Here is a 23,316-nt window from a genome sequence, read left to right as displayed (position 1 = left end):
TTTCCTAAAGACAAGGTAAAGTTTTGAAAAACAAAATGCATCACGAATATCAATGCTTGCGTCTCAAAAAGTCTTGCAATAAATTTACCAGAACGGTCACTTCACAGATTTATTTATGCAAAACTATGATGTGTTTGAGCGTTCATGGTCGTCTGTGTGTGTGTGTGTGTGCTTGTTTTTGTGACATATGAGGACACAAATGTGTAAAAGTATTACAGGAGAGGGTGAAATATGAGGACATTACCCATGGCCCCACTTTACAAAAGGCTTATAAATCACACAGGAGGAGTTTTTATGAGAAAGTAAAAATGCAGAATGTGTGTGTGTGTGTGTGTGTGTGTTGGGTAGGTTTAGGGGCAGTGTGTGTGTGTGTGTGTGTGTGTGTTGGGTAGGTTTAGGGGCAGTGTGTGTGTGTGTTGGGTAGGTTTAGGGGCAGTGTGTGTGTGTGTTGGGTAGGTTTAGGGGCAGTGTGTGTGTGTGATGGGTAGGTTTAGGGGCAGTGTGTGTGTGTGTGTGTGTGTGTTGGGTAGGTTTAGGGGCAGTGTGTGTGTGTGTTGGGTAGGTTTAGGGGCAGTGTGTGTGTGTGTGTGTGTGTGTTGGGTAGGTTTAGGGGCAGAGTAGGGGGATAGAAAATACAGTTTGTACAGTATAAAAACCATTACGCCTATGGAATGTCCCCACTTTTCACAAAAACAAACGTGTGTGTGTGTGTGTGTGTAACATCATGCATGACTGAGATGAACGCAGCCGCAGGCGTCACACTAGTATCTGTGTGCTCATGCTAATTGGAAAGGTTTTTTTAAGTGCTTCTGGCACAAAACCCCATGATCATCTTCATCATCATCTTCATTATCACCACCATCATCATCACACTTCTTCAGCGCTCTGGCTTCTGAAAGCTTTTCTCCACAGGGATATTCATGCCCGCCTTGAACAAACCGACCAGCTCTGTGAAAAATCTTTCATTTGAAGCAAAATAACGAAGAGAATGAATGAACGGCATGAAACTCATCGCTGACTGAGGAACGGCGGTGCAATATAAAACACTGAGAGTATTTAGTTTTTGTCTTTTCCAGCACAAATAGCGAATAATTCTTAAATCGAGATGATTTTACTTCTGAAGCAAAACGACTGATGATACTAAGAATAATACACCTAGTTCAAAAGTTGATTTTTTTATATTCTTTTAAGCATAAATATAAAACAAGAAAACAAATTTAAATTGATTTAGCTTGAAGTAAATGAAGCTGCACCACTAGTAACAATGAGCATTATTAGATATTTAATAATAAAAACAACAATAATAGTAATGCTAATAATTATACTACTACTAATAATTATTACTAAAATATTTTAATAATAAGAACAAGATTAAAACCAATAATGATACTAATACTACTAGTAAGGCAAGTGTGACGACCCTGAGTCTCCTGTCATCCCTAATTGGGCAAAGTGGGAGGAGTTTCAGATTAGTCTCCTGTGCTCATTGTTAATTGCGTGGTGTATATAAGAGTGATGTGTATCATTATCAGGAGCTTCCTCTGTGTGATAGACCTTCTAAGAGGTGGCTCTGTGCACTGATGTAAGCTCTTATTTTCTCATTCATGTTTGTTTGTAATTTCATAAGTCATGTAGTGTATTCATATATTATATTATATGTTTATTGTTTCTTTGATCCCTAGACTTCTGTTTGTTTCTATTCATTCTTTGTGGTGTTCTGGCACTTTAATAAACTAGTTTTCATTAACTAGAAGTGTTGTCCGTTTTCCCCTTTTTATGTTGCGACTTTCAACGAGCTACGCAAGGCAAGGCAAGTTTATTTGTATAGCACATTTCATACCCAATGGCAATTCAAAGTGCTTTACGTAGAAATGAATTAATAACAAATGCATGAGAAAAAAGAATACCATATGGACGAATAAAAAATTAAAAACAAGCATAGTTAAAACAGTCTTAAAGATAATAATAATAAAAAATAATAAGATAAAATAAAATAAAATGGCTAGATCCACAATAATGGTCTGATATAAAAATAGTAATTATTAAATATTTAATAATAACAATGCCACAAATAATAATATTTATATATTATTATTAATAAATATCTAATAATAATAATTAGTAGTAGTATCATCATTATTATTAAATATACAAAATACTAAGCTTTATTTCAAGTAGTAGTGCTAATATTAGTATTATCCATCCACAGTGAAGCATTTGTTTTATTAATAATAATAATAATAACAACAACACTACTACTAGTAATGAAACTTAGTATCAGATATTTATTTAATAATAATAATAATAATAACAACAGTAATACTAATAATGATAGTACTACTAATTATTAAATATTTAATAATAATGATGATGATGATGATGATGATAACACAAATGCTTCGCTGTGGATGGGTTATAATATTAATCATCATCATCATCATCATCTTCAGTGTCCAGCAGTGCCTGCTCATTGCAGCCGATCCTCGTGATGGTTTATGACGCCGCATGAACAGGTTGTTTGAGGAGGATCTGAACTCTTCCTGTAATGGCGGCGGTGTACAGTACGGCTGTAATACACACAGATGTGGACAATAATTCAAACACGCAGTTTGGGAGTGTAAGCAGCTTAAAGATGTTCTCAGTCGCGCTTGTCATGGTCTGTGTGTACAGACGTGTTTCATAATCGCATTACGCTGAAGCCTGAGGAATCATGGTGTGTGTGAGAGGATGGCGCCACCTGCTGGACACACACACAAGCACACACACACACACACACCACACACACACACACACATACACTCTCACACACACACACAGACACACACGCACACACACACACACACACTCCGGCCGGGGAATGATTGAGCATTAGTGGGGTTAATTGTCTATTGATTTTAGTTTTCTGAGCTGACCGCCTTCCAGAAACGCAGCGTGATCAGGCACTTTGGCTTTTTTACCGCAGACAAAACAAGATAATCTTCCTCAGAATTTCTGTCTTGTTTTCCTTTATAACTATACAACAATCAGGCATAACATTATGACCGGTGAAGTGACTAACACTGATGATCTCTTCATCACGGCTCCTGTTAGTGGGTGGGATATATTAGGGAGCAAGTGAACATTTTGTCCTCAGAGTTGATGTGTGTGAAGCAGGAGAAATGGGCAAGCGTAAGGATTTGAGCGAGTTTGGCCAGATTGTGACGGCTAGACGACTGGGTCAGAGCATCTCCAAAACTGCAGCTCTTGTGGGCTGTTCCCGGTCTGCAGTGGTCAGTATCTATCAAAAGTGCTCCAAGGAAGGACCAGTGGAGAACCGGCCACAGGGTCATGGGCGGCCAAGGCTGGTTTCAGAGGCCGGCGGAGGCAGTGTGATGCTTTGGGCAATGTTCTGCTGGGAAACCTTGGGTCCTCCATCCATGTGGATGTTACTTTTACAAATGCTTCAGGAATGGTTTGAGGAGCACAACAACCAGTTTGAGGCGTTGACTCGGCCTCCAGATTCCCCAGATCTCAATCCAACTTTTATTTTGTTAATATTAGTTCACTACATTAGAACAGCATTTATTAATGTTAATCTCAACATTTACTAATACATTTTTAATATCAAAGTTGTATTAGTTAATAGATATCGGTTAATAATGCTGTAAATATATATAGCTTATAGTTAGTTCAGTGATGTCTGAGATTATGGAGGATCAATAGTTTAATGGGACTCATCACGCCTAATTAAACACTAACCCTGAATAACGATCTGATAATGAGTGCAAACTGATGCTCTTTATGCGTATGGATGTCGTAATCACATTATAGACAAATATCACCAGAAGAATCATTGGATTTTAATTATGAATCTGATTTTGATGAAGACGGATGATCAGTGTGTGTTAGTGACGTCTCGCTCGCTTTCATCGCTCGTGAGAAATACACTCAGTTCATGAGGATAACAAGATTATTGCTCTGACCCCAGTGACAAATATTGTTCTTGTTTTAACCCTTGTAGATTCATTTAAAAACGTTACACATACGTTTCTTAGAAGACACAAATGTCCATGTCAAAAAACTCACAGCACAGACTTCAGTTTGGTGTCATTTTGAAGAAGACCCGTGGCAGAATATTGTTGAAGTTAAAAAGTAGGGGTGTAACAATTCATTTTAACAACGATTCGATTCGTATCCCGATTTGAGCTTGTCGATACGACTCAAGGACGATATTGGTTCATTTAGAACGATACAATCCGAAACGATTCAGTGACTTTTTAGCCAAAAATTGTAATCAGTGTGACTGAAATAAATAAGTGCAGGTGAAGTTTCCTAGATTCCTGTTGTTTCTTTAAAGGGAATCAGATGTCAATTAATTATGGATATAAACAAACAAGTAAACAATTAATGGCAAATGTGTTCACATTTTATTTGAATAAAGTGCAACCAACAGTTTAGGTTGAATTAACAGGAAGTTAACCTTTTCTGCTCTCATTTTCAATTAAAGTACAGTACAACCAACATACTACTACTGCTACTTCGGCTTGTTTTTCAAAATAAAAATATTACAATACTAATATCAAAAATAAAGTGAAACTAACATCTCTTCAGGTTTAATTAACAGTAGGTTTACCTGCGACTTTTGCTGCTGTTTTTCAACATAAAAATGATGCAAATATAATATAAATATCAAAAATAAAGTGCAACCATCATCTCTTCAGGTTGAATGAGCAGAGGCTGAACCTGCTGCTACACACAGCGAGCGACTTCTTTAGAACACCTCCATCTTTACTAAAGCCAAAGTGTTTTCTCACACTGGACCGCACTGGTGGCCTGATCATTTCTCGCACGTTGGCTTCTGCTCTGTCCTCCGCTGTCATGATAAATCCTGTCCGCACTGTTTTTTTTGTTTTTTTTGCTCGTGTGGCTGACGTCACACATAGGCAGACTGAGTAGCGTTTAACGCCTTTATCATTAAAAGTGCTAAGAAAAAACATCCAGATAAAGTCTGACATTCTTAAATCAAATGCGTTATTTCCTATTATCCATACAATCGATTGATATATATATATATATTAGGGCCGGGACTCGATTAAACAAATTAATCTAATTAATTAGAGGCTTTGTAATTAATTAATCAAAATTAATCGCATTTTAATTGCATATAAATATTTGACCTGAGAACAATGAGAAGTAATGTTTCACATGTATTTTTAGTATACCATTGAATAATGACTGAATACATGAGCTTAATCAACAAAATAATGTTTATTTATTTCAGTCCAGCAGACCAGCGCAATGTTTGCCATTAAGTGTAGCAAAAGCGTATTTGTGGTATTTGAGGCTCGATGTGCTGCGGTGATACGCTAACTCCTTGTTGTATAGCTTGCTCACAACCATGCTCTTATCGACGCTTCCATTCTTTCGTTTTTTAAAACAAAATTTCCCATCCACGGGGCCGAGCAAAGCGGTCTCATCAGCTTCTTCGTTCATGTTCACTCATGCCCTGCGTCTCAATCAGCTCCCTAGTTCACTAGTCAGGGCACTGATCAGGACATAAGTCAATGGGCTGACTCCCTGATCAGTGCCCTGACACTGAACTAGGGAGCTGATTGAGACGCACCCGTGGTTTGTTGTTGTCGTGACTCCGGAGCGAGCGCTAGTTGGTGTTCCAGTATAATCGGTCCGTCGAAACTCATTCATTGAAAAACGTTCCGCTGTGCAAAAATAAGTGTGGTTAATTTTTTTTTTTTTGCGCAATTAATTAACGCGTTAAAGTTAAAGTTAATTATGTTGAGTTGTCAGTTTTCACCTCTTTGTAAACTTTGTTCAATGCATGCGAGTGCTGCCGTATATGTCCGAATATGAGCAGTCGTTTTCGCCGTCATTACCCGGATGTAACGTTAGAGCAAGAAGACGCGTATAAAAACTTACGCTCGCTGAGAGAAGATCCGTCTCTGTGCATCATCCGAAAGCCAACACGATCTCATGGTCATGCGTATAAATAGTACGAGTGTGAGATCTCGTGGAATGGATACGCCAAAATGAGTTTTGGCGTGCAAATGCTACGCAGTTTTTCGCGTGCATATGATACGCACTTTATGGCGTGCATATGACACGCTCTTGGGTAGGTTTAGGGTGGTGGGGGGTTCGTATGTATAATACGGCATAAAGTGCGTATCATATGCACGCGAAAAACCGCGTACCATACGCACGCCAAAATGAGTTTTGGCGTATACATTCCACGAGATTGCAAACTCGTACTATTTATACGCATTTTCGTGAGATACGGCTCCTGAGAGCGCGTCTCACGGCGCACAAATATTGAGTTCTCTTTCAAGTCTTGCGCTTAAACAGACAAACTCACACCAGAAGTATGTCAGCATGTCCATCTTGATGAGTATCCAAGCAGACAGTCTGAATATGCCTCAAGTGAACGTTATACAGTCGAGAAAGAAGAGCATATCCCTGCACTAGGTCTTCAAGGGACTGCTGTCTGTTTAATGTCAAACAAAAGGACATCACTCACTGCTCTTGATTGAATAGCTTTTGTAAGTTTAATAAGGATTAATCTTTCATTTAAACAGTTAAAATATGCAGTTATTTTACATTTGATTACTTTATTCAATGTCAGTACCGTTCTGCAAGCCATTAGGCCTGTACATTATTATTATTAAATATACACATGAGTGAGGTCAAGTTTAACATTTTAGTTTGAATTGTATTTTATACTGTGCATTGCTGCAATGTGCTAAAGAAATATTTGCATAATTTGTAGTTGATTTATTATTTGAAACTTTAATATTAATTAATGCAATCGCATGCCTTGATTTTTAGTAAAGTAACAGTCACAGCATTAGCCATAAATGCAATGGGACTAATAAGTGGCATCATTTCTTTTGGCGTTTCGGTTTCGGCCAAGAGTTGTGATTTCGGTGCATCCCTATGGCAATGTTCTGCTCGGTGTGTCGTCAACACGCTTCAGAAGATGCCAAAACGAATAGTTTCATTGTTGGGACTAAAAACCTAAAACTGGAAGCCATAAAAGATCACGAATTGTCCAAATGCCACATCCAGGTGAAAAAAGAGAAAGAGCGCACAGAGCCCTACTCATTTAATGACATGTCTATCAGTTCAGGGTGTGTGTGTGTGTATGAGAGAGATAGAGAAAATGTCAGTATTTCATTGAGACTTGAGATTAAATAAACTGCTAAAGTATTGTAGAGCTTATAGTATTAATTTTCACGTGCAGTTACACATTGTCGGATAAAAACAAGAAAGTGGCTGGTGGACAAAAAAGTTAATTCCCTCCATGATATATATATATATATATAAAACAAAAAAGAGCAATAAGGATTGTAAAAAAGGTTGACTTTTATGAACAAATGAAAAAAGTGTCCAGGGTGCTCAAGGAGTTAGAAAAGGATTATTTCAAGGTGCTCTTTGGGGTCGGGAATTCAGTAGAAGTCCAAGGCACTCTTCTTTAGAAAATTATAAAAAGCCTTTATTAAACTGGCTATTTCATGATAGAAAGTATAAAAGCCATGGGAGAAAAAAACAACCCACGCGTAGCGGCACAAACAGCCTTCTTCATTGTTGTTGTTTATTAATTTACAAGCTCTAAATATCGTCTTTTTTTTAACAAACATTCAAACAATTTGTCGAATTAAGTGTGTAATCATATACATTTATACAAAGTACTGACCTTCTCTGCCCACGGCTGATTAAAACACGGCGAGTGGTTTGTTCAGGGGTTTAATATCGGCTTTCTCAGCCCTCTTGGGTTTTGCTTCACTGTAAAAAAAAATAGTTGGTTTAAATTAAAAAAGTAAGTAACCTGGTTGCCTTAAAATTTTGAGTTTATTGAAGTTCAAAATTTGAGTTGATACAATGAAGGAAATTGGTTTAATAAATAGAAACTCAAAATATTATTGTATCTGAACCACATATAAAAAAAAAAGATAAATCATAAAAATAAAAAAAGATAAATCAAAATAGGACAATTTGGCATGCTTCACTGCATCAAACACAAGTAAAACACACAATTACCCAATATGCCTCTTTTAATTTAAAAAAATAATAATATTTAAATAAATTGTCAATTCTCAACAATATTATGGATTAAATCAAATTTTAAATTCAATTAACTGAAAATTTTAAGCCAACCAGGTAACTTATTTTTTAATTTTGTATTTACAGTGTATAGCGATACTCGTTAAAAAATATGACGACGACGAGGTTATTATAGCGCTGGCATGATAATATCAATGATTTATGAACTTCCATCCACTGATTGGCAGAAAACACTCATATCACTCGTGGATTCTTGTTTGTCTTTTTTATTTGAATTATTACTTGTAGTGTCATTATGAAGTAAACATCAAGTAAACATGCAGTATTTACAGTCGCCAATGTCACATTACACACACACACACACATATTGACATCAGTCTGTCTCTGCGAGATCCACAAACGCTCTGAAACAGCGATGGAAGAAGACATGATGGAGAAATAAGTGAAGACTTGCACACGGGTTATAGTTTGCAGGTTATAGTTTGAATAGAAGAGCTTATTGTGGCGTGTTTAGTTGGATTTCTAGTCTTGTGGACTCTTTGGTTTACTTGTTTTGGCACGGTCATCATCGTCCTTTATTATTAATATTATAGACATGCATGAAGATTTCACATGGATTGAGTTAAGCTGCTTTCTAATATTGGTGTGAATATAAATACACTTTGTAAGGATGCTAATAAAATCAAAACGTTTGTGAACATGTCCTACAATGGATTTTATTAATTTTGTATCAGCATTTTTTTTAATGTCTGTATAATTTTATTTTAATACGTTAAACTAAATCAATATGGGAAATGTCGTTTTGCCAACTAGATGAAATTAAACCATTTTTAAATACTTTATTTTAGTTAAAATGTATTTTATTTCAAGTACTGAAAATGCTTTATGGTTTTAACTGATAGATCTGATAATAATCAATGCATAATTATTATCAGGCATGATGCATATTTCAATTATTGCATTAATTCCCAGCAACATATGATTGAGTTAAGCTGCTTTTTAATATTTGTGTAAATATAAATACATCTTGCAAGGAAGCTAATAAAATCAAAATAAAGTTTGTGAGCATGTCCTACAACAGGACAGATTTTTTTTAGTATTTTTTAGTTTTAAATTACATTTTTTAATAATTTTGTTGTGCATTTCAATACTTTTTTTATCTGTAATTTTTTATTTTAGTGCATTGCATTAAATCAAAAATGAGAAAATCTGACTGAAATGAAACAGTTTAATTACAATTTGTATTTATTGTATATTGATTTTATTTAAAGTACAAAAAAAGTTATGGTTTTAATAATATATAATAAATCTGATAATAATTAATGCATAATTATAATCAGGCCTGGTGCATAATTAACGTATTGCATTAATTCTCAAAAACACAAAAAAGTTCCATAAATATGTGAATAATAATGTAATATTACACTCATTATTACTCTAAAGTGGTACAGAAGCATGCATTAAATTGAAAATCAAGCACTTTGTCGTTTGAAACTGAACGGAAGGCATTCGGCGTGAAATGAAGGATCCGACTGCATGCCAACACATCGAAACGAAGTCCATTAAAAGCCACACACAGCAGCAGATCCAGGCTCAAAAACATAAAAACTCATCCATTCATCGGACCACTGACATCAAGTGCTAATAAATACTCAAAATTCACAGATTAGGAAAGAGTCCTGGATCCTGAAGGGGGCGATAGTGTGGCGTCTGCTTACTTTACCTTCAGTTCTTTTGAGCAAAATTCAAGCGTTCATTTTTATTAAATACATCAGTTTAGATCAAGAGTTTTCAAACTTTATGATCCCAAGGACCCCTAAATATGATGAACCTTTATAAGGGACAGCTTTCCTTAAATCTATTTTTATGTAAAATACAAATAAATATTTAAACTGTTAAATAGTAAGTGTGACATTATAAATACAACATATTGTTTCCAAACTTAAATTGGCTGTTAATGTTGGATGTATAAACCTAAAGAAGAATAAGCAACTCTCACAATGAATGTATGTAAGCAGCTTGCATAAGAATACTGCCTTATGCTGCGTTCACACCGCACACGAATGGCGGGAATAAATCACGCTATTTGCGCGAAGTTTGACACGTGAAAATGTTTTATCCATTTGCTTCATTCGCGCGTGACATTCACAACACAACAGACGCAAATTCACGTCATGGACGGGGCTTCTGCCAGTCAGCGGCAGTCGGCAGATGGACTAGCCGAGTTAAGGCGGCTCTCACCGGGGTTGATGAGCGCTGAGCTCCGGTGATCGCCCGAGTCTCCTTCGAAAACACCAGATCAAATCTTCAAATAGGCGCTCTCTTAATAAATAAACTACATACTTGAGCTTCAAACACCTACATTCTTGCCTGAAAAACTATTACACCTACTTTTTGTGACACAATAACTATGGGTTTCCCATCCGTCCTCATTGGTTAACGCAGTGCGAATATCCGCCAAAGTTCAGATTTTTCAACTTGAGCGATTCGTGCGAATCACGCATTCAAAAGCCTCAATTTGCCGCCTCATTCGCGCCGCAGAATGCCTTTTCGCGTCTCTGCATTGACTCAACATGTGTGTAATTCGCGTGCGGTGTGAACGCAGCATAACAACCCCAGTGAGTGAGATAAAGGGGACTATGGTGAGTAAAACCCACTAAAGATACAGAGCAACCATATACGATTCTGGAATGTAAACGGCAGAGAAACATTTAGAAATGTCACACATTTAGAATATTTAGTAGACTTTATTCAGTCTTTTCATTCTCTGAAAGTTTCTGGGGACCCCTTAGAACCTTCTGGAGGACCCCTGGGGGTCCCCGGACCGCAGTTTGAAAACCCCTGGTTTAGATCACCTTAACCCAGTGTTTAGTCCAGGTCGCTTTAACGCACATCGCGCATACACCCTTAAAAATAAAGGTGCCAGGAAGAACCAAAAATGGGTTTTCACAGTGATGCCATAGAAGAACCATTTTTGGTTCCCCAAAGAACCGTTTTGTGAAAGGTTCTTTAAAGAACAATTTTTTTCTAACCATTTTATAGTCTAAAGAACCTTTTGTGCAATATAAAGGTTATTTGGATATTAAAGGTTCTTCATGGAACCATACACCCTGCCAAAGAACCACTTAAGAAGCTTTATTTTTAAGAGTGTATTTAACGTATTCCAGATGGTTTAGCATCAGTCCGTGGCCTTTGGCGATTACGACTCCTCAGGTTTAAAGCACGAATCAATAAAGAGTTTACACGGCCCCTGCGATCCATTGATCCCGTACTGTGCACGAACGCGGCCGAGGCCGGAGGAGTTATGGAAGCAATAGACAGATGCCATGGCTTCAACACGCTCGAGGAAGACACGCCGTTCAGACAGGAGGTATTACATGTGGATGAAAGAAAGCAGACTGTGCTGTGCTAAAGGAGAGCAGTCTGTCTGCTTAAAGGGATAGTTCACCTAAAGATTGTGTCATTCATCATTTACTGACCCTCACGCCTCCAATGGCTCTCTAATGTAACATACTGCTGATGTTTAGAACATGACCAAAATATGTTCTAGGAACATTCAAATTATGAAAATGTTATTTCGGAACATCCAGCTTTTTAAATTTTCTGTTTTCTTGTTCGTGCGAACGTTAAGCGAACATTCCAGTTTATTCTTCAAACATCACGGGATCGTTACATTTGAATGTTCGCTGAATATTCCGAAATGAGTTGTTACATTTAAAAACATGTTACAATAATGTGCTAGTGAAAAAATTAGTCAGATTTGGGACATTATCAGAACGTTCCCATACGGTTCCCTGTTAGTCAGATTTGGGACGTTAACAGAACGTTCCCATACGGTTCCCTGTTAGTCAGATTTGGGACGTTAACAGAACGTTCCCATACGGTTCCCTGTTAGTCAGATTTGGGATGTTAACAGAACATTTCCCATACGGTTCCCTGTTAGTCAGATTCGGGACGTTAACAGAACGTTCCCTGTTAGTCAGATTTGGGACGTTAACAGAACGTTCACATACGGTTCCCTGTTAGTCAGATTTGGGACATTAACAGAACGTTCCCATACGGTTCCATGTTAGTCAGATTTGGGACGTTAATAGAACGTTCCCATACGGTTCCCTGTTAGTCAGATTTGGGACGTTAACAGAACGTTCCCATACGGTTCCATGTTAGTCAGATTTGGGACGTTAATAGAACGTTCCCATACGGTTCCCTGTTAGTCAGATTTGGGACGTTAACAGAACGTTCCCATACGGTTCCGTTAGTCAGATTTGGGATGTTAACAGAATGTTCCCATATGTTTCCCTGTTAGTCAGATTTGGGACGTTAACAGAACGTTCCCATACGGTTCCCTGTTAGTCAGATTTGGGATGTTAACAGAATGTTCCCATATGTTTCCCTGTTAGTCCGATTTGGGACGTTACCAGAACGTTCACATACGGTTCCCTGTTAGTCAGATTTGGGACATTAACAGAACGTTCCCATACGGTTCCCTGTTAGTCAGATTTCGGACGTTAACAGAACGTTCCCATACGGTTCCCTGTTAGTCAGATTTGGGACGTTAATAGAACGTTCCCATACGGTTCCCTGTTAGTCAGATTTGGGATGTTAACAGAACGTTCCCATACGGTTCCCTGTTAGTAAGATTTGGGATGTTAACAGAACGTTCCCATACGGTTCCCTGTTAGTCAGATTTGGGATGTTAACAGAACGTTCCCATACCCTGTTAGTCAGATTTGGGACATTAACAGAACATTCCCATACGGTTCCCTGTATGGGAACAATCCTTTGTCTGTACAACCCTTTTCTCACTGCACAACCTCATGAAAGCTTATAAAGACACTTTACTTGTGTTTTTCAGTTCCAGCTTTACTATGATAATTATTAAAATGTATTTTTTCCATGACACAGGGAAATGATTTTTAAAATTTGACCGGGAAAAATTAGATTGTTAAGGAAGTAATTCCGGTTTGGAATGGCATGAGAGTAAGTAAATGAGTTTTTCTCTTTGGATGAACTACACCTTTAGACCATCAACTTATTAGGCCCTTTTTTAATATTTTACTGCACCAGACTTCTGGACGGGTCGAGCCATCCAGAGATTATGATCAACACACACATACACAAACACACATGAAAGATACTCAGCTTCCAACACATTCACATTCACATTCACAAGCACACACACACACACACACACACACACACACACACACACACACACACACACACACACACACACACACACACACACACACACACACACACACACACACACACACACACACACACACACACACACACACACACACACAACAGGTTAAAAGTACAGGTAGTAGGTCCAGTAGAGCAGATTAACGAAGACGAACGACAGCGGGAAGGTTAAGCGGGAGTAATTGTCTATATAATGTGGGTTTTCCACGTGACAGCAGTTGATGGATTTCAGGATCTTCCTCATGACAGAGATGTTTTTTGCGCAGCGGCTGAAGAGCTCCGGCGGGGCTTCGGGGGTCTGGTCTCCGCTGGCGGCTGGGCTGGAGGGCTCGAGTCTGGGCTCGTCGGCGGTCGATGCGGGGGCAGAGGCTGGAGAGTCTTTGCGTCTCTTTATTCGAGAGGAATTGCTGGCGATGGTGGTGAGGATGCCGTTCATCTCCTCCTCGCAGTCGTGCATGTGATGGCCGTACTGACAGAGAAAATGAGTCTCAATAAGACCATAAGTATGATCGTTCAGATGATGTAAAAAACAAATTATTTCAGCAATGATTACTCATACACACTCATGCACTCTCACACACAATCTCACAAACACTCTCTCACACACACACACACACACTCTCTCACTCACACACACACACACACACACTCTCTCTGTCTCTCTCACTCTCGCTCATGAACACTCACTCTCATTCTCACTCTCACTCGCTCTCACTCATATACACTCACTCACACACTCGCACTCACTCTCACACTCATGCACACTCATATACACTCACTCTCACACTCATGCACACTCATATACACTCACTCTCACACTCATGCACACTCACTCTCACTTTCACACTCACTCTCACACTCACTCACTCACTCTGACACACACTCACTTTCACACTCATACACACTCATATACACTCACTTTCACACTCATATCACTCACTCACTCTCCCACTCATGCACACTCATATACACTCACTCACACACTCATGCACACTCATTTACACTCACTCACACATGCACACTCACATACACTCACTCTCACACTCATGCACTCATATACACTCACTCACACACTCATTCTCTCTCACACTCCCTCACTCTCACACTCATATACACTCACTCACTCACACACTCATATACACTCACTCTCACACTTACACTCACTCACACACTCACTCTCTCACACACACACACACACACACACACACACACACACACACACACACACACACACACACACACACACACTCACTTTCACACTCATGCACACTCACTCACACTCATGCACACTCATATACACTCACTCATGCACTCATATACACTCACTCACACACTCATTCTCTCTCAAACTCATATACACTCTCACACTCCCTCACTCTCACACTCTCCCTCACTCACACTCTCATTCTCTCTCACCCTCATATACACTCACTCACTCACTCACTCACTCACACTCTCCCTCACTCTCACACTCATATACACTCACTCACTCACACACTCATATACACTCACTCTCACACTTACACTCACTCACACACTCACTCTCTCACACACACACACACACACACACACACACACACACACACACACACACACACACACACACACACACACACACTCACTTTCACACTCATGCACACTCACTCACACTCATGCACACTCATATACACTCACTCATGCACTCATATACACTCACTCACACACTCATTCTCTCTCAAACTCATATACACTCTCACACTCCCTCACTCTCACACTCTCCCTCACTCACACTCTCATTCTCTCTCACCCTCATATACACTCACTCACTCACTCACTCACTCACACTCTCATTCTCTCTCACACTCATTCTCTCTCACACTCATTCTCTCTCTCACTCACTCACTCACTCACACACTCACACTCACTCACACTCTCATTCTCTCTCACACTCACTCACACACTCACACACTCACACTCACTCACTCACTCACTCACTCACTCACTCACTCACTCACACTCTCATTCTCTCTCACACTCATTCTCTCTCACACTCATTCTCTCTCACACTCACTCACTCACTCACTCACTCACACACTCACACACTCACACACTCACTCACTCACTCACTCACACTCACACTCTCATTCTCTCTCACACTCACTCACTCACACACTCACACACACACTCACTCACTCACTCACACTCACTCACTCACTCACTCACTCACTCACTCACTCACACTCTCATTCTCTCTCACACTCACTCACTCACACACTCTCACTCACTCACTCACTCACTCACTCACTCACTCACTCACTCACTCACTCACTCACACTCACTCACTCACACTCACTCACACTCACTCACACTCACTCACTCACTCACTCACACATTCTCTCTCACACTCATTCTCTCTCACACTCACTCACTCACTCACTCACTCACTCACTCACTCACACACTCACTCACTCACTCACACTCACACACTCACACACACACTCACTCACTCACACTCACTCACTCACTCACACTCTCATTCTCTCTCACACTCACTCACTCACACACTCACACTCACTCACACACTCACACACTCACTCACTCACTCACTCACTCACTCACTCACTCACTCACTCACTCACTCACTCACTCACTCACTCACACTCACTCACTCACTCACACTCACTCACACTCACTCACACTCACTCACACTCACTCACACTCACTCACTCACACTCTCATTCTCTCTCACACTCATTCTCTCTCACACTCACTCACTCACTCACTCACTCACTCACTCACTCACTCACTCATATAGACTCACTCACTCACTCACTCACTCACTCACTCACTCACTCACTCACTCACTCACTCACTCACTCACTCACTCACTCACTCACTCACTCACTCACTCACTCACTCACACTCTCATTCTCTCTCACACTCATATACACTCACTCACACACTCAATGATATGAACAATGATAGTGCTGCTTACCACATACAAAACTACAGATGATGATGAAGGTGATGAGGAAGATGAAGATAAGGATGATGAAGATGATGATGAAGGCCGAGTTGTCGGCCCACTCTTACCATGAGTGCGCTGTTGCAGTCGGGGTGGTGCAGCGTGCAGAAGTGTGCGACCGCGTACTCGATCAGAGCCCCGAAGATGAAGCTGAAGCAGATGCCCAGATAGACGTCGATGGCCTTGATGAAGCAGTTGGCATTGGGCAGAGACGTGCGGGCGCCCATCATCAGTGTGGTCATCGTCAGGACGGTCGTCACGCCTGGAGCAAGCAAAAAGCACCAGTGCTCATTTCATTCATTTGTCACGTTTCAGTGATGAATACGAGACAATAACTAAACAAAAATCAGTGTTGATGATAAAAACTATAAGGAAAATCTGCATAATTTTCATCACACTGCAAAAAGTGCTTTTCTTACTCAGTATTTTTGTCTTGTTTCTAGTCCAAACATCTAAAAATTCTTAAAACAAGAAGTATTTACTAGACATTTACAAGTATTTACCCTTGTTTTAAGGGGAAAATAACTCAAAATTAAAGGAACACTCCACTGTTTTTAGAAATAGGGCTTATTCAGGTTCTTTCCTACATTTAGATATGTGGGCAAATGCATTTTTGTCTCAGTACATTGTTTTAGTTTGGCAGGGTCGCCGCTAGCTTAGCTTAGCATAATGAATGGAATCCTATGTTGCCAGCTAGCATGTCCCGAGTAAAAGTGATCAAAAAACAAAAAAACAAAAACTAATTACTTCTTGTGTCCTGTGTATTCACAACGAGTACAAATAGTGATGCAGATTAAGACTGGGTGATTTCCTGGGCAGATATTGACTTGGCACTATATTATGGGAAGCACAGGAGCAGCAGAGATATCACGGCTCTCATCCATCATCATTTTAAGGCGTCTTATATTGTAGGGATGGACAAACATTAATGGCGAGTGGCGACACTGCCTAATGTGATTATTAATCTTCATAAGGCTCTCATTTAATTAATAAATGTGAGCGTGTCACGTCTCAAAGCCTGAAGGTGGCGCTGTTGTGCATTTATGCCAAACGACACTCATGACAGTGTTTACAGTACGGTGTTTATACTATAATATTGTGTATAAGTGTATAAACTAGGACTGGGCAAAAAAAAAAGATTTTTCAATTAATCGTTTTTTAAAAGCTGGTTGATTCAGAATCGATTCTCTAAGGCCACGAATCAATTTTTTTCCCATATTTATTTCCGCTAACATTGAACATAAGATTAACATAAAACGAATTACTAGTCTTCTCCACTAGGTGTCACCCATTTGCCTTGTGTGATCTTACCAAGGAGCAAGAGGCGCACATCATATATCCAATCAGTGTTTAAATGGCAGCGTTGTCACCTTTTATAAAGCTGAGGTGAAATACTGTAGTAATACTAAAAATCTGCGGAACCATTTGATGCAACAACACACACACAGCCGAGCACACAACCGCTAAAAATACATCACACACACGCGAATGCTTGCCTTGCATTAGGATCAAACTTGAGCAGTCACTTAAGCACGTACGTTAGCCGTAATAAACATATGTTTATACACAGTGCAGGATCAATAATTCAAACCCTAATAGCTTATATTATAAACAGATTTCCTCAAATAATAGTTAGTCCACAGTCAACTTAAGTCAGCACGTTAAGGTGTAAAAATATAATGAATGTGTTTCTCCTGTATGAAAAGTAAATGCACACATGATGAGCGGCAAAATCGCAAGAAAAGATTTTCACATACTGAAAATTGCAAAAAAAATTATCCAATATCTTTTTTATGTTTTAGAATCAATATATCAAACCATCCATAACATACTTCTCAGATATTTTTTTTTTTTTTTTAGAATAAATTTGCATCTTGTATGGATTTGAAATATACAGATGCGTTCTGTTTTAATTTACTCAGGTGTACCTAAAATAAAAAGTTTAGGCTCTTCATTTCTTTTGAATTATCCACTAGTAAACTTATGTTCACTAATCTTTTTTTATAAATACCTATAGTATTTGTATTAAATCTATATTTATTTGAGTTGAACTAATACAGCATTGCATCGACTTACAATAGGTTGAATGACACGTCTGCCATAGCCTGATGGGGTCTGTATCGTTTTTAATCGTACTTTTAAACTTCGGGTTTCGGGTAGTAACCCGAGAACAAAAAGAACTACAAAATTCGACAGCTTTACGGCATATACGTCACTTCCACCAACACACACACTTCCTTACAATCAGACGTGCGAGCCCAACTTTGTTCGTCGGATAATATAGTCATGTCCAAAGCAGCAGAGACAAATAAGAAAGAAAAGGTTTTGTCGAAGGAAAGCAATAAGAGGAAATGAAAAAGTGATTAAAGGCAGGAAGAGGATCAACATGTGACCAGCGTTTGCTCGTCGGCGTGAGCTGAAGGAGGCGTGCCCGACCGATGCTGTCCTGCTGGTTACGGTGATTACCGACCACTGAAACACTGAACTGAAGGATCATATAGATTCTGGAAAACGCTAACCAATAGACTACTATAATGACGCTGGCTTGTAAACGTGAGCATCGCGATTAAAATATATAGATATTTTAAATATAATGCCTTAAATATATAGATTATTATAATCAACAAAAAACTAAAATCATAAAAAAAATATATATAATTACTTGGAATAAATGAATGTCAACTGACATAAAATAAAAAACAAAACAAAAAATTATTTTCATTGTTGAAATAAACCTGTACCGAACTAAAACTGAAATAAATGAATAACTATACAGACATTTAACAAAAAAGAACAAAAAAAATGTTTTACAAAATAACAGAATTACTAAAACTTTTAAATAAAAATTGAAAACTAAAAATTAAACTAAAAGCAGAATTAAAATATTAACAGAAACTTTACAGTATCTCAGTGATACTAAAAAAAACACTATATGGCAAAATCTGTTACAGTGCATTTTATTAAAAAAAATTAATAATTTTTTTTTTTTTTTTAAATTATGTAATAAATATATAAACATGCAGAAATAGTTTTTTTACACCCCTTAAGCTTTTTTAAATGCACTCCAAAAATTTTCAACTTAGAAGCACAGGTGCACATTGGGAACAACGTAAGCCTTGGGACTAATAATAAAATACCAATGCAAATGCGTGCGGGGACAGACGATTGGCTGATCCAGAAAGAGACCCAGGACAGAACCACCAATAGGCTGGAGGGCACGTAGGTCTCCAGGATGAAGTACAGGATGCTCCTCTTCAGCTCGAAATGAAAGATCAGCCTGGGATAGTTTCCTGTGAAGAAAATCAAAGAGACTTTTCTCAGTGATATGAAACATTAATCAGGGCTCCAGACTGTGACTAAAACAGGCGCATTTTTGACCAAAAATATTAATTTGCAAGTGATATTCACACTCACACAATCTCACTCTCAAACTCACACTCACTCTCAGTCTCACACTCTCACTCGCTCTCACTGACACACTCACTCACTGACACACTCACTCACTCACTCACTCACTCACTCACACACTCACACACTCACACACTCACACACTCACACACACTCACACACTCACTCACTCACTCACTCACTCACTCACTCACTCACTCACTCACTCACTCACTCACACACTCACACACTCACTCACACACTCACTCACACACTCACTCACACACTCACTCACTCACTCACTCACACACTCACACACTCACTCACTCACACACTCACACACTCACTCACACACTCACACACTCACTCACTCACTCACTCACTCACTCACTCACTCACTCACACACTCACACACTCACTCACTCACACACACACTCACACACTCACTCACTCACTCACTCACTCACTCACACACTCACTCACTCACTCACTCACACACTCACTCACTCACTCACTCACTCACTCACTCACTCACTCACTCACACACTCACTCACTCACACACTCACTCACTCACTCACTCACACACTCACTCACACACTCACTCACTCACACACTCACACACTCACTCACTCACTCACTCACTCACTCACTCACTCACTCACTCACTCACACACTCACACACTCACTCACACACTCACTCACACACTCACACACTCACACACTCACTCACACACTCACTCACTCACTCACACACTCACTCACACACTCACACACTCACACACTCACTCACTCACACACTCACTCACTCACTCACTCACTCACTCACTCACTCACTCACTCACTCACTCACTCACTCACACACACACTCACTCACTCACACACACACTCACTCACTCACACACACACTCACACACTCACTCACTCACTCACTCACTCACTCACTCACTCACTCACTCACTCACACACTCACTCACTCACTCACTCACTCACTCACTCACTCACTCACTCACTCACTCACTCTCACACTCACTCACACACTCACACACTCACTCACTCACTCACTCACTCACTCACTCACTCACTCACTCACTCACACTCACTCACTCACTCACTCACTCACTCACTCACTCACTCACTCACTCACTCACACACTCACACACTCACTCTCACACTCACTCACTCACTCACTCACTCACTCACTCACTCACTCACTCACTCACTCACTCACTCACTCACTCACACTCACTCACACTCACTCACTCACTCACTCACTCACTCACTCACTCACTCACTCACACACTCACACACTCACACACTCACACACTCACACACTCACTCACTCACTCACTCACTCACTCACTCACTCACTCACACACGTCGTGTTTCCATGTTTTATGGGGACTTTCCATAGGCGTAATGGATTTCATACAAACTGTACATCCTATGCCCTTACACTGCCCCTAAACCTAAACCTAAACCTACCTATCTCACACACACACACACACACACACACACACACACACACACACACACACACACACACACACACACACACACACACACACACACACACACACACACACACACACACACAGCCCCTAATCCTACCCATCACAGGAAATATTCTGCATTTTTACTTTCTCAAAAAAAAACTCCTCCTGTGTGATTTATAAGATGTTTTCCTCATGGGGACCTAAAAGTGTCCCCACAAGGACAAGGATTTCGGATATTACCATCTTTGTGGGGACATTTTGTCCCCATAACGTAGGGATTACCAGGCCACACGCACACCTATAAACTTTTATCCCAGTACACATTTGTCCCCCTGCTACTTAAATGTTTGTAACACATACATAATAAAATGTGTGGTTGAAAAGACTGAAGCTGCTTGTCTGATTATAGTCAAGGAATAATTTAAAGGGTTGGTTCAGCCAAAACTGTAAATTGTGTGATTAATTCCTCCTGTGGTTGGACAGCCGTCAGACCTCCGTTTATCTTCAGACACAGATGAAGATATTAGTGTATTAGATATTACTTTAATATCAGTTAAAGTAATGTCTGCTTTTCGCCAGTCCCTCACAAGTTTCTCACTTCAAACTTTCTTTCTTCTGCTCCATTATGCACAGCGCGCGGCTCCCGCTCTGCTTCTGCTCTAATGAGACTTATAGTCCAGTGTGACTTATAGCCTGAAAAATGCGGTAAGCACTGCATTGCAATACTTACATTTTGCCCCGCCACTCTCAATTTTAAAGTGCTCCCATGCTCTACTTTTCTTTGCCCGCTTCATGTTAGAAAGCTGGTCATGACTTCTTCTTGTGGATATTACACATGTCTGGGAGCGCTCTGGCGGTCTCTAGTGGTGCAAAAATATATTACAACTAAATTCAAAGCACGCCGTGCATGTCAAAGCACGCCACTTAACCGAGCAAAATGTTTCACTCGGTTACACAATTTTTAATGGTTAATCGGTTAACCATGGACACCCCTAGTTATGAATCAGTGAATCAATTCATGATTCGATACAATGATTCATAACGCTCTGACCAATTTAGAAGTTAGGGGCACTTTGCTAAATATATGCACTATCTCACATAATCCTTATAATTTTACTTAAACGGTCTACATGAGAAAGAACGGAAGGAGCAACACTGCAAAAAATGATTTTCTTCCTCAGTATTTTTGTCTTGTTTCTAGTCCAAATATCAAAAAATTCTTGAAACAAGAAGTATTTACTAGACAAGCAAAAGTAATTGTGTTGTTTTGGGGAAATAACTCAAAATGAAGAGAGTTTTTGCTTAAAATAAGATAAATAATCTGCCAATGGGGTGAGAAAAATAATCTTAATTCAAACAGAAAACAAGATTATTTTTCTCACCCCATTGGCAGATTATTTATCTTATTTTAAGTAAAAATTCTCTTAATGTTAAACAAGACTTTCTTTACTTTTGCTTGTCTAGTAAATACTTCTTGTTTTAAGAATTTGTAGATATTTGGACTAGGAACAAGAGAAAAATACCAAGTAAGAAAAGCATTTTTTACAGCGTAAAAATGAGATTCAACACCTTATAATTGAACGTGAACAATTAAAATGCGTTAATTCTTTTGTGGCACTTGAAAAAATAATTTGCCGCCTGACTTTTTCCCTGATAGAAGTCAATAGCCCTGCCTGGATCCCTGCACATGAACAGTCAGTTTAACCGGATTTGGGGCTATTTTTGATGACCTATTTCAGTAAGCTGGTTTGATTTGTTGTGTTGCGTACCTGTCTCATACACGGCCTCAGACGCGGAGGTGTAATGATCCTCTACGGTGTACTGGGCCAGTTTCAGCGTGTCCAATCCGCTCACAGATTCATTCCCACGAGCCCAATAAAACATCACGTCATTGACATTATAACCCCCTGTGGACACAAACAGTTCGGCTATTACCACAGTATCAACAGCACAATTTAACCTTGAATCATACAATAACTGAATTGCACTATAAGCAGTGTTGCCACAGTTACTTTGAAAAAGTAATCTGATTACTGATTACTACTTTAAAAAGTAACTTAGTTACTTTACAGATTACTTGATTTTAAAAGTAACTAAGTAAGATTACAAGTAACTTTATTAGTTACTAGGGATGGGCATGATTAATCAACGATTGATAGTTGATCGTTAAG

The 23,316-nt window shown here is 39.3% G+C and overlaps 1 protein-coding gene across 2 annotated transcripts in view; it reads right to left on the bottom strand.

The window, feature by feature from the left end:
* Positions 1-8,302: 8,302 nt before the first annotated feature.
* The window catches only part of LOC137044895 (gamma-aminobutyric acid receptor subunit pi), a 126,657-nt gene continuing 111,643 nt past the window's right edge, over positions 8,303-23,316 (bottom strand). For both annotated transcript variants that reach the window (XM_067421274.1, XM_067421273.1), the window contains exons 7-10: positions 22,915-23,052; positions 19,402-19,554; positions 16,333-16,526; positions 8,303-13,729 (exon numbers count right to left, since the gene is read on the bottom strand). In XM_067421274.1, coding sequence (XP_067277375.1) covers positions 13,367-13,729; positions 16,333-16,526; positions 19,402-19,554; positions 22,915-23,052 — 848 coding nt within the window. In that variant the 3' untranslated portion in view covers positions 8,303-13,366. The remainder of the gene's footprint in view (positions 13,730-16,332; positions 16,527-19,401; positions 19,555-22,914; positions 23,053-23,316) is intronic.

The sequence above is a fragment of the Pseudorasbora parva genome, chromosome 17, assembly GCF_024679245.1.
Source record: "Pseudorasbora parva isolate DD20220531a chromosome 17, ASM2467924v1, whole genome shotgun sequence".
Taxonomy (NCBI): domain Eukaryota; kingdom Metazoa; phylum Chordata; class Actinopteri; order Cypriniformes; family Gobionidae; genus Pseudorasbora; species Pseudorasbora parva.
Note: the sequence above shows the minus strand (reverse complement) of the source record. Positions and strands in the feature narration are given on the sequence as shown.